A 13,361-nucleotide genomic window follows, 5' to 3' on the forward strand; every position below is an offset into this window, starting at 1 on the left:
AAAATGTGTATCAACTGAGTATCATTTCGAGTATCAACGGTATCATTTAAGTACATTTTCTCTTTTTTAAATCAGGTATGAACTGCTTTTTATTTATCTGTGGCAGCATGTACAGCATATAGCACAGGCCCAGAAGTTGTATCTGATTGGCCCCATTTAGACCGATCACACTGCTTAGTGGCACTTACACTGGCCAGGCTGTATGGAACTATTATGGAGCCCATTAGTTAAGGAATTAATGTGATAAAAACAATTCAAATATTAAGTCAGCGGTAACAAATGACCTGTGATCCACGTGTAAAAAGCTACAAAGCAATTGAATAGCCAGTATAAACAACACGCTTCGAGTAGTCAGATCATCAGCTAAAGGTAATGGATAAAAGCGTTAAGTAGTTTGATAATATTAAGGCACACATGATTGACATGGTTGACTATAAGTAATAGATAAAAGGTTAAAGAAGTAAAAGTAGTGACTAAAGGTTCAGATTGCAGACTGACAGTAATGGATAAACGTTTGAGATGGATGAGATAAAATCCCTTTAAAGGGAACGTTTACGCCGCGTGGAGTCAGTGAAGGGGTCCTGAAGTTAAGCTGAAATGATTGCGTGTTTCGTTTTGCTGTCCAACACAAAGCCTGGGAATCACTGTTCCACACGTATAACAGGGAAATGATTAAACAAGGCTGGAAGAAAAGCTTTTGACAGCATATAAGAAAGAAAGATGAAACTGGGAAGTTTAGAAGTGATATTTTTTCACAGCAGCAGCGTATTTTCTTAGCAGAGCTATTGTAAAGCAGTCAGAGGCTCAAGCTATAGAAAAGTAGTTACGGGTGACAGGAAGCAGGAAGGAGGCGGCGGGGAATTAAGAGGCGAGGATAGCGAAGAGGGGATGAGGGGAAAGAGGATTTGAAGAGCGAGGGTGGTATAATAGAGAAGATGAAATGAGAAGAGAGCAACACGGCGAGTGAGAGAGCAGTGACCCAGAAAACGGTGACATACACCGAGCGCAGAGCGATACCGTGTCACTCAAATAGAAACAATTAGTCCAGATCTTCTTAATGGGGCTTAATTAAATCTTAACTCTTGAGAAAGACGACACTCATGTTCGATGGGAAAGGTGAGTCTGGAGGGAAAGCGAAAGACAGGTTAAGTAACTAAATAAATTAATCATTGTGTGTGTGTGTGTGTGTGTGTGCATACAGTTGGTACATACCCTTTCACACGCGTCGGAAGCTGATGTGCAAGCTGCTGAATATCACATTCATTAACAATCATTAACTAATCACCTTCAGCTCCCTTCATTTATTTGTTGTGATCACAGCCTGCAGTTGTTGCCAGCGCCGCTTCATTAAAATCATTACCGTATTATTCATTTGGCCTTTAAGTTTAAGGTTTCTTTTGAATATCCTTCCCTGGACAAAGTAGCATTCTCCACTTGACGACCATTTTCTCTGTGACTGCTTCCTCTGTTTAATGACTCAAATGATCTTGTCGTCCCGCCGCCGCCGCCGCTCTGGTTTCTGTCCTCGCTGTTACTTAAAATGACCTCTCTTCTCTTCTCTCCCCCTGCACCACACCTTCTTTACGTCCGATTTCCCTCCCCTTTGCATCCATTCTCCTTTCTGGCCTCTCGTTCTTTTTGCTGTTTCTATCTCTTTACCGTGTTTATTTGATGGCGAGCCAGTGAGGGGAAGCTGGTGGTCCTGGCTCTGGCCATTGGTGTGGCCGAGCAAGATGACTTTGCCAATATCCCTGACCTGCAGGAAACAGCGCAGGCACCACCACCAGCCAATCAGGAGCCCCCTCCTGAGAAGAGGTACCAGATAACGTACGAGAGTGCTCCTTGTGTGTGACGTAATGGTGGGTCGCAAATGAAAGCATGTGCAGGATATGATACCAAAGACCAACGTTGGTAGAGGAGAGTGGTTTTGTTTTGTCGTGTTTTTCGGTGAGTCGACCACACTAGCGTGCATCGTGCCACAGACCTGCATCCTGAAAGAGCTCAGCACTCGGTTACAGAAATAAAAATGAGTGCTGACTATGAAACCAAATGTAGAAAAACTGCCTGAAATGCTGAGACGAGAAAAGCAATCTGGATGCTGGCTGCAAAGCAGCAATGAGCTCATAAATCACAGCAGTGGGATTCTAACTGGTGCGCAAGTTCTTTTAGGAGTAAAACCTCAGCGAATCACATAAAACCAATGTTTTCCCAGGCCGGTGGTCTTGTTTTCCAGACCATGATAATTATCTCCCTCATCGCAATGACATTCTCCTCCACCATTTCATCTCGATCCGTCCATCTTTCCACTCTTGCCTCACAGAGACCCCCCCCCTCTGGTAATTGTTGTATTTCCTTTGTATTTCCATGCTTTTTTTTTTTTTAATCCTTTCTACTCCCGTTTTTGCCTTTTTCCCTCCTGCTCATTAGCTCCCTTCAATCACCCTCTGCTGCTCTGAGAGTCCCGTCTCTGTAGCTCCACGAGGGCCCGGAGAGCCTCCTCATTATTCCACAACATGTTCGTCACTTACATAAACACGCTGCTAAAAATACGCTTTTTCCTTGCCAGCTACCTTACACACAAGAAGCCAAAATATGTCCACTCATCTTTAAGCATGCATCACTCTCGCTAGCACCTCCAAAAATAATTAGTTTAGCATCTGTTTAGGAATTGGTCCAATTTTTGTTTAGGATTTGGTCCAATTTTCTTCAACAGTTTAAGACTAACAAATGAGTCCGGTGGCCGTGTCCTGTGAATCAAACAGCTGAAACCACAGTTGTGTTATTCTCCTCAGGGCCGCGGATGGTGGTTTTGATTATTCGCATTGTAACGCCTCAGTGTCGGAGTGAAATCCTGCGTTTAGTCCAGCCCGAGGCACCGGGCGAAATGCTCGATTTCCACAGCGCTCTAATTAACCGTTTAACCTCACTTTGATCGTGTGACAAATGGGGGACAATTTGAAGATACATTATATGACACACACCTTAAAAAATGATGACAGGGGAGGGTGAAGAAATTGTGATTTACTCGTCACGCCCATTATTCCTCATTCACAATTGTTTCATCAATGTTGTATCGGCTTCATTTTAGTCTCTTACCCTGAAGCGTCCTGTGGCCTTTCCCTTGCAAACGCTGCGCGCTCCATGGAGCTACAAACAAGCGCGAGTCACAACGTGGCGACGGTAACGATGTCGCTTTTGTGGTGTCAAATAGTCTCCATTGTTCCGGATCAGTGTGAAACCCGTAGACATACGGAGGAGTAAAACTTCCTATGTGATGTTGTTTGCGCGTTAAACCCGTCAATCTCTGCGATTTTGCGTTCACCCGGAAACGTGGGATCCACTAATAGACAAAATAGCGAGCAGTGGCCGTGGGCCGTCGCTGGCGGGACTCGCCACGATTTAACAGGGATTGACTGAGTGTTTTTTTTTCTAGATTAGCCTGAGGTCCATTTCATTTATTTCAGTCAAAACCGAATCACTGGCAGCTTATAGTCTGTGAACAATAAGAGAACTAGGAAGTAAAAAGATGTCTCGGCCCTTCACCGAGCTCCTGTGTGGCCCTCTCAGGAGCTGTAAACTAATTCCACTTGAGACACCCATTGTTTTGTTGTTTCATGATTGATTAGAAATTCAAATGTATAACAAATGATTTAGCCACACTCTAATTGGATTCTAAATTTAGAGGCTTGAATAAATGTTCTAAGCCTACAGTGTATACTAGAAATGCAGGGTGTAAGCTTGCTGGGAGTGTATCATTCCCTGTGGTGTTAGTGCTGACTTCACTGATGTCTGACCACGATTTAATCAATCATGCTCGTGGCATATTGCTCATTTTAAACGCTTCCATTCGTTTCACAGCCCTCGTGTACCCATTCCATCAGGTGTGTGCACTCCCATCAAACGCATGTGCTCATCTCTCATTGCAATACTTACATCACTCCATTCATCTAAATAGATCGTCTGACCTAATTATGTCAGTCAAACGTAAAACCTCTGAAGTTACTGTGAATAGTTCATGTGGCTTCTCAAACGTCATCATTATCTATGCAACATAAAAGGGAAATCGCTCCACTGAATATCAAAGAGCTGCTCCACATTGGTGGAACAACAACCAGGGCTGGAAATATTTAACAGCTTTAGTTAATGCATGACGTAGACAGTGGTTTGACATTAAAAAGTATGGATTCGTATATCAAATATAATGCCTAGTCACATGTTTTATTGAATGTCCCCTTGTATAGGGGCGTGACCATTAGGTTATTAATCAATGGAAGAAAGTAATTAAAACGAGACCCACTGATGCATCAGTATTCACAAATAATAATGTCATAAGATATTTCTTCAAAATGATTACTTACTGATACTTGATGATGATTTTCACAATACCTATAAAATGAGATGAGGTTTGATTGTAAGAGTTTTCTAAGGTTGTATCACCAATCGAGTAAGTAGTAGACACTGGCCGCTCACTACAATCAGCAAAATAATCTTCACGTCTGTAAAGTGCTGAAGGCACAAATAACAAAAGAAGGGCGTTTCGTTTACCCTTCAGTCATTTGTCAACGCTCACGTGAAGGCGCTGAAGTGCGCAATATTCATTATGCACCTGCGCTGACCTTGTGTGTGATCGCTGGATGAGTGTTCTGCATAGCTATTTTTTATTGAGTGATGCAGGAGATGACTGACAGCTTGAACTGCACCTGCAACGTTGGCGGTGACCGAGACGTTAAAACTAAGGTGACAACGCTTTCGTTGGGGAGAGAGGCAGTGAAGGTTGCACGCTGAAGAAGCAGAAGGTCTCTTCAAGGATGGTGTGTTGCCCGGATTCGGTTTCCACACATGCTGAGATGTTTATAGGCATCCATGGTGTGTGGATCCTGAAAAGCTTAATTAAGGTTATCAAGCGTCAGTAATGACTAATTGTTCTTTACTAAATAGATGCTGTTGCGATTCAGCGGACCTAGTGTGGGCTGTAGCTTCTTCTCCAGTGTTGCTATAAAGGGAACCCACAATGCCTGGAAGCCGTACATGTAGATCTCCTTCTGAGCCGCCGCCGCCGAATGGCCCAATGAGGATGGAGGTTTAGGACAGGGGAGGCGGGCTACATCCTCACGTGACATTAACATTCAATCCACTTGCCTGAGGTATTTCAATTATTCATCCATTCATGTTACATCATTTTGTGTAAGCCAGTGGTTTTCTCTTGCTTTAGAATGGATCCTGCAGATATGGATAAATATAGATGCATGCTCTCCGTCGCAAAGATGTGCCGCACTCTGGGATGCACTTTTAGCGGCTGCCGAAGGGGGCAATTTAATATTTCTTTTCTGCTTCATGATTTAAGTAGATTCTTTACATTGACATGAAAGGCAAAGACAAGCGTGGTTAATGGTGGTTATGACCTTTAACCTAATTGAATACAAAGGCATGTTTATGTAACGCCATGATTGCATTAGTCTGACTAGGAGGAGTTACGTCTTTTTTTAGTGGTGGAGGACGTGTGCAGGTCATTCTGAGGTCCCACGCATGTACAAGCAAACATATTATTACGGTGGTAATTTCGGGCCTTGCAGTTACAATGCTTGCAGATAATATAATGTGTTTGTACATAAACATGTAAATCGATTAAGCCACGCTCTGCTAGTCTGCTCCTCCTGTGACAGGGGCTTTGCAGGCCTGGTTAATCAGCCAAGTCTTCGGGGGCTCTGCGTCCCTGAGGCTTCGGCTCCCTGTGGCCACCGCGCTCATCGAAACTACGCGGGGCGAATGTTCACACGCATTCGGTCACGTGCAAGAAGCGGGGGTTGGTAGAGAGCACCAAGGCTAAAGGAAAGAAGGCAACACTCACACATCCATCCATCCATCCTACGACGATGAGGGAAAATGTTTACATCGTTGAAATCCATCTTCCCGAGGAGAGAGTACTTTATTGTACTCTATTGCACATCCATGCGTTATGCGCGGCTGAAGGCAGCGCTCCAGCCAGCAGGTATTTATGCTGGTACAGATGCTAATCTCATACATACACATCAGATAGAGGGATGGCTATTTGAAGCATTAACCTTGGACTTTTGTGTCCTGCCTCAGAACACGGGGGCCTACTTGCAGCAGCGTCTAACTCAGAGGCAATCTTTGAATCTAATCAGGATGCAAAACACTTAGTAGGCACTAGAGACTTTGAAAAAACATTCAAGAATGTGAGGTTAGTCGTTACGCTTGGAGACATCATGGATGCTTAATTGCAGACAGTATTGGGAAGCCATGAAGGGAGGTGGGGCAAAACGTTTATAGGTGGAGTAGACACCAGGCTTATTTTGGGATTCAGAGGTATTTGAGTACGTACCAGTCAAAAGGGCAATCGACAGCCACTAGAGTTAAGAGTAGCACATTTTAAATACAGCCTCTAATAAAAGGATAATACGTGCTGGAGCAGATCAACTTTTGGCACCTGCTGAATTGTCTAATTTCTATTTGGAAGAAGCAAAGACACAAAAGGCGAGCATCCAGCGCTTCCCCTGTCGCTTCTTCCTGAAGGGGGATTTCAGGAAATGATGCTATTCAATACTCGTTTCCAGTTCAAACGTGCAGGAAGCAATTAGGTAACAGTGAACGCATCCATATTTATACATCGCAGCAGAATCTTCGTTTGCAGGCTGAGAAGTGAGGCGGCAGGAATGACGGACTCCACGAGTTATGTAAGCAGCGCCATGCTTCACTGCTGTGCTTCTGACTGTGTATGATCCTGGAAAGTATGCTTTGGCCTCCGAACAGCGATAGATCTCGTGGGCGACTGTGAAATTGAGCACATGGGCTTTGAAAAATACATCACTCCACGGTCTCAGGCGAGCGTGTTTGTTTGACTGTGACATGTTTGCAGATGGGTGGAAAAAAAAAAAGAAAGAAAAGAGGGCTGGGTTGGGCTTTCTTTCTCGCGTCTCTCTCCAGCCTAGAAGTGGAGTCTTTCCCCCCCTCCCCCTCTCTTCGAGCCGCTGGCCCTCGGTCAGGTAACAAAACAGGATAGTATCACAGGACGGTGAAACCCAAAGTTGCCCCGCCTGCCTCCATATGTCTGTTCATGTGTTTGTCTGCGAGGTTCTCACCCGTACCTGTCATATATCCTATTTCCAATCTTCTGTGTTCTCCCCGTGTTTGCCTGTTTGCTGCACCCCTTTGAACACACCCTTCGCCTCCGTCCACTCCCAACAACCTCTTGTCGCGCACACCCAAACCCCTCAAATGTATGGTCTCTGTTTCTAGAGCCGTTGCTATGCCAACAGCCCAATTTCTATGCCTTAGCTGTGGGAGAATCTGATATAAACTCGAATCCACTCTGCCTCCCACTGGATACTGTAGACAACTGCAGGCTCTAAAGCGTCGATTTCCATCATCAGTCCCGAGGGGAGGGGGGGCAGAAAAAACATTGGCACCAAGATGTAGCAGTTGTAGTTTTACCATCTGCCACTATTAATATAGCTTTTTTAGAAATGAAACCAACTGAAATCAATCTTCATTCAATTGATGATATACCGTTTGCTCTGGAGGAAGTATATTAATTTGCAGCACATCCGAGGAGGTCCACCTCAGGCGTTGAGGAGCAGGGCTGGTAGAAAGGCCATTCCCCTGGATGCACCAGCTCCTACCTGAGAATGCGCTGAACCCCCTGAATGAAGCATGAAAGAGAATGAATAATTGAGGACGTTCACTCCCCCATCAATAGTTGCAGGGTGGAGGAGGAGGGAGGTGCCTTGCTTTACTTCAAACCCAGAGACTGTCTTCACGATTTAGAGCTCCTTTGAGGCGATCCTTGGATCTTGGTTTAGCTTTTGACCGGCTTTTTTCCCCTCAAACTCGTTGCCTGCAGTTTAGAGTTTTTTGCAAGATAAAATAGTCTCCTGAAAATGCAATTACCTCCGTTGGCAACTAATAAAAAAGACTAACACTAATTGATGAATATCCCCTTCCTTTCTCGCAATGGTTGACGTCCCTCCTCCCCCCCCGTCTCGCTCTGGTTCCTTCGCTGGCTGAAGTGATTGTCCGTTTTGCTCGTCCTGTTTGCTTGCTTCTTTCTGTCTGTCTATTTGTCCGAATGGATTTCCCCCGGTTCTGTCCTTGTCTTCAGCAAAAATGTACACATTATTACATTCAACATCAATTCACATGCAAATTGACCGTTTAGAAAACCAAAAAAGTACATTCTCTCAGTGATTGCTGGCCAGACAGACAGACTTTCTGTGAGCTCCTTGTTTCCTGCCTGTCGGAGGCATTGCCCTCACTCTCTGAGTGACAACTACTGGCATATATTGTATATGCACATGTAGCCAATGCCAGTTTGTGCTTTGGCCCTTGTGTCCCCGGTCCACTTTCAGAGTGTTGCTTAAAGGTGGAAAACTTTCATAATTTGGAGTTATTTCCTCTTTTGTGACACTCTAAATGTGCATTTTCCTTTGTTCTTACTGTTTGTCCCTTTTGTGTTTTCAATGATATAATATTTTGAAATGGTATATCTACGACTTTTTTCTCTTTCATACTGACTCTCATCTATTGTTTATTTTGAGCTCTCCATGAAGCACAATTGTTCTTGCTCTTCTTTTCCTGGTGATCAATTGTATTTATTGTCTTTTTCTTTTCTTCTGTGTGCTCTTTTTCTCCCTTTATCACGTCCGTCTCTATGTCTCCTGTTAGAGATATTATATGTGCATCGTTCTTTATTTTTCTCTCTTATTCTTTGATATTTATCAGACTGACCAAACTAAGCCTCTCTTATCTTTCCAGGCTTTCCTTCCTTCATTCCCTATCTTTTCTTGCAGCTCTGTTTTTCTGGTGTTTGTAATCTTTAGTTTGGTTTTTGTAACCTCACTGGTCATGCTATTAATGCTTTGTATCTCTTTTCAGCTTACTTTTCTATTTCCTACTTTTCTCGTTGAACCCTTTTATCCACAGTCGTTATGATTTCTGTCCACTGTGTGTGTGTGTGTGTGTGTGTGTGTGCATCCTCTTTGACTGCTCATTTCTTTTCTCTTTCTCCGTGTGTCTGTTGTTGTTTTTCTTCTGTATGTACTGTTTGTTTACTGCCCAACAGTGTTTCAGTGTGCAGCCTCTCCATGTGCCTTGACCGGTCATCTATGGGGTGATGTGTGTACAATGTGTCACATTACATCGGCCAGGACTTCTCTCTCTCTCCCTCTACTATATTTCTTTTCATTCATTTCTTGAATCTCATAATATTTATTCTCTGTTCATTTCTGTTCTTTTTCATTTTTCTTTTCCTTACACTTTGTGACACGTTTTGATTCTTCTTGTTTTCATGATGTATGAAGATAGAAGTTTTTCCTCCCAGAATGTTTGTCCCACTTTAACGTTCTGTTTTCAACAATCCTCCTGCGAGGGAACTAAACTTGACATCTATTAACATTCTTACCTAAGTACCACCTGTGCCGTGGGAGATCTTTCTTCTCTCTTTTGTGGTTTCATTTCTACTTTGTGTTGATGATGCATATTCTTAATAACACACACAGACACACAAAGACGCACACACACTTTACAAAACTGTTCCACATCCGTCCTGTTAAACGTCTGGTCTACGTGTTGCTATACGTGTCTGTCTATTGTATTTATAGTGACGTCATGTTGCTATACATGTCATTATACATGTGTGTCCCGTTAACGTCTGTAGAGTAAACAAGATTAATCACGATCTCTTTGGGGATTTGGTTTTTCTATCTATTTTAAATTTCTGAAAATGTCTTTGTTTCCGTGGTGGAGGTAACTTTCTTGTTAGAGATGTGAATGTTTGCACGCTGGACATATCTCTATTCATCTCAGATTCCAAGTTTCATCAAACACTCCATCAAATGCCCTCAGTTCTAGCGCCTGCCGCTAATCTCTGGAATTCTTGGCATACTTTATTTGGCTTTGCTCATGATAGCTAGATAAAGCAAAATGTCCTTTGAAGGGACATCTTTCCAAAGCCAACTTGGACTCAATGGTTGTTTCAGATAGGCGGTCTTCAAGCGCCAAAACAGGTGGAGGTTGGGCTCCCTGTGTGCTCGGACATTCTGTCTTTCTGGAGACGAGTTAGCTCCTCAGCGCGTGTCCTCGCCGTTTCCCCCCCCCCGGGTCAACCTGTGTTTCTGCTTACAGGGGCAGCAAGCCAGCTAACAGTCCCAAGGGCCAACCCCCGGATGCTGACGGCAAATCCTCCGTCACCGACCTGGCCAACTCGCTCACTGGAGACATGGTGATGGTGAGAACTGAGCGACATTGACAATCTATCAGTTTTTGTCTTTTTGTGGAATCTGTTTGAGTACTAAACATATACTGTAGAATTTGGCCAGAATTATTCACGGACTGAAATGTATAGTATAGTGTAGTAAATGTAAATATTTAGGTGTTGTCTTGGATTTTAGAAAGCGCCCTTCAAAACCACTAATGCATTATGATTAATAAACTGACTGGGAGGCAACAATTGCGTTTTGAAGTCAACTAGCCTCAAGGATTTGGTACGAAAAGTGATGCTGAATCATCCTTCATGCTAGAAGAGCGTTTAAAGCTACAGGTGGTAATAAGAGTGCCATAATGTGAGATGAAAAAGCACAGCTCCTGAAGCGGCAATCAAGCAAGAGGAGCCATCCAAGGTGACTCTTACTGTTTTATAAATTATAATATTTCACCCTCGCTCTGGCTGACAGTTCTAAAACCCTTATTGACAAAAGCGGAGTACGTGAGTCTTTTCCACTTTGAAATGTAATGGTCTGAAATCAACAATTCCAGGTAACGCTCCGAGGAAAGCTTCGCTTGCAAACCAAACCGCCCGGCTGGTCTTTCACAAAATATAAATGGGAAAATTACACAACATGGTTCTTTTATGAAGTCCTCACATTCTGCGTTCCAAATCGATGCTCTTTTCGTAGAGAAGGAAAAGAATAAAGCAGAGCCACAGAAGGTGGTGTAACAGGGAGAAAAGAAGTTCTCGCCATGCCCCCAGTGCAAAGCTTTCTCTCTCTCCCCCTCTTTCTGCTCGTCTCTCTGTCCGCTGCCTTCTATCAGCCCTTTTAGTGCACAGCAGTGATAAAGCAGTCTAAGTGGCTGCGAGGGAGAACGGGTGGTCTAAAGCGCCTCTATCTCCAATCTGAGCACCTTAAGAACTTTAGAAGAGAAATTAAACTCTCTCACTCTTCTTAATGTCAGAGCTCTGAGCAGCCGCTTGATGCCTGGATAGAAAGGCAGCTCTAAAATCTCCCCCCATCACAGGTTCTCTGTGTCTCGGCCTGTGTGTGCGTGCTTGTGGCAGAGACAGGTGTGTAGGCCCCTCGGACTGAACTATTCATGTGAGTGCTCGCTGCTGCTAATGTTGCATCTATTCGTATTTATTCGACCGCATTTGTGGCCCCTGCAGCTGTCCCCAGGTTCGGAGGACGATGACGGTGAAGGGCCCGTCAGTGAGAAGCTGGGCCGGATCCAGTTCAGCATAGGCTACAGCTTCCAGAACACAACCCTCACCGTCAAACTCCTCAGGGGCCAGGAGCTCCCGGCCAAGGACTTCTCCGGCACCTCCGATCCCTTCGTCAAAATCTACCTGCTGCCTGACAAAAAAAACAAGCTGGAGACCAAGATCAAGAGGAAGAACCTCAACCCCCACTGGAACGAAACCTTCCTGTTTGAGGGTCTGTGTTGTGGCATTTGTTAATGTTTGTACCATTTTTCATTTCCATCCTTTCATGTGGTAAGACGTTGTCATTTTGAAGACTTCTCCTTACAAATCCATATAGCAATAGTTAAATAGGTAAATGCACATGTACACTTTCTTACTGAGAGTTAGATGATGACCTTTTTCCGTACGCAGAACATGATGCTACAGCAAGAGCTGCTTAGCATAGCATCAGCGAAAGCTCACCAATGTAAAAGTCTCTTCTTCATTTACGCTTTAGAAAAATCAAGGTGTAAAAAAAGTATGGCCACACAAGCAGTGAAGCAGGATTATATTGTTATTGACCTTCTGCTTTAAGAACAGACTCAAGTGTGCTGAAGTCAAGTTTGTAGCATTCCTTCTTCACGCGTTAATGGCAACGACAAAGGTCGTGTCTAATAATTCTCTGTGGGTGTAATCATCCCCCTCCTGCAGTTTTTTAAACATACTTTGGCCTTTGCCAAATTCCTCCCGGTTAACACAGGGCAGATTTTACGTTTTTCATCCCCGGTAACTTCCCTCTGATTCCGTCTCCGTTTTAGGCTTCCCTTACGAGAAGGTGAGAGAGCGCACTCTATACCTTCAGGTGTTGGACTACGACCGCTTCAGCAGGAATGACCCCATTGGAGAGGTGTCAATCCCCCTTAACAAGGTGGAACTGGGCCAGATAAAGACCTTCTGGAAGGAGCTCAAGCCCTGCAGTGATGGCAGCGTAAGAGAAAGGAGGGATGGCCAAAATCCAGTTTTTTCAGTCAAACGTTACAGGTTTATTAGTGCAATGCTATTTGTTCAGTGCTCTCAGCATGTGAGCCACGGTACTCTGCCGTGTCGGCCTGGTCACTGGACCGTCCGTGTTCGTCACATGGGGTTAGAGCAGAGATGTAAGATTACACAAGGCGCTAGAGAGTAAACTGGAGTTTAATTTTCCCTGATGAAATCCGATATTAGACTGGGAAATTCACATGTCGTCATGTGCATGTGCTTGTGTGTGTTCCTCAGGGGAGACGAGGAGACCTGCTGCTGTCTCTCTGCTACAATCCCACAGCCAACATCATCACAGTGAACATCATCAAAGCGCGAAATCTCAAAGCCATGGATATTGGGGGCACCTCAGGTATGTTTGTTTAGCCTGTTTTCCCCCTTCTAACCCTTGTTCGCCCGTCTGAAGCCAGGCGTTCTCCTGACGTTAGAAGCTTCATCTCCGCGTCTAAACATTTGCTCAGCCGTCCAGCAGAAGACTGTTGCCGTCCAGCTCCTAAACTGGGTCGCCCTGTAGATAGCTGCGGATGGATCCTTTTTCCTGAGCATCTGTAGCCTACCAGGAAATGACGTGTTGTCGGGGGGGGGGGATTGTTGATAGCGGCATAGTGTGAGTCTCTCAGGAACCACACGTGTCCGTCTGGTGCTAGTCTTTAAAGCATCAAGTCTAAATGTGAATGGCTTTCTGTGGCATTGATTTATAAAAGTACTGCTTTCTGTAGTAGCGGGAGCAGTGTATGCTTGTGTCATAGAATTGGTAGTACAAATCCCTGACCCTATTTCCATGAATACCTCCTCATTTGTATGTTTCCAAGCTCAGGGGATAAGTTGACCTTGAGCTCAAACTCGGTATCTGCTTCCCTGCTGCCTTCCCTGACTTTAACAATTAAGAGGGTAATTGCTAACCTGACTCTCA

The 13,361-nt window shown here is 44.3% G+C and overlaps 1 protein-coding gene across 9 annotated transcripts in view; it reads left to right on the forward strand.

Moving 5' to 3' along the window:
• syt7a (synaptotagmin VIIa) overlaps nucleotides 1-13,361 on the forward strand; it is a 61,445-nt gene that overhangs the window by 39,105 nt on the left and 8,979 nt on the right. For 7 of the 9 annotated variants that reach the window (XM_078083370.1, XM_078083372.1, XM_078083363.1 and 4 more), the window contains 5 exons: nucleotides 1,684-1,815; nucleotides 10,141-10,243; nucleotides 11,396-11,663; nucleotides 12,229-12,398; nucleotides 12,686-12,800. In XM_078083370.1, coding sequence (XP_077939496.1) covers nucleotides 1,684-1,815; nucleotides 10,141-10,243; nucleotides 11,396-11,663; nucleotides 12,229-12,398; nucleotides 12,686-12,800 — 788 coding nt within the window. The remainder of the gene's footprint in view (nucleotides 1-1,683; nucleotides 1,816-10,140; nucleotides 10,244-11,395; nucleotides 11,664-12,228; nucleotides 12,399-12,685; nucleotides 12,801-13,361) is intronic. The other 2 variants (XM_078083371.1, XM_078083368.1) reach the window with 1 other exon arrangement.

The sequence above is a fragment of the Gasterosteus aculeatus genome, chromosome X (genome assembly GCF_964276395.1).
Source record: "Gasterosteus aculeatus chromosome X, fGasAcu3.hap1.1, whole genome shotgun sequence".
Lineage (NCBI taxonomy): Eukaryota > Metazoa > Chordata > Actinopteri > Perciformes > Gasterosteidae > Gasterosteus > Gasterosteus aculeatus.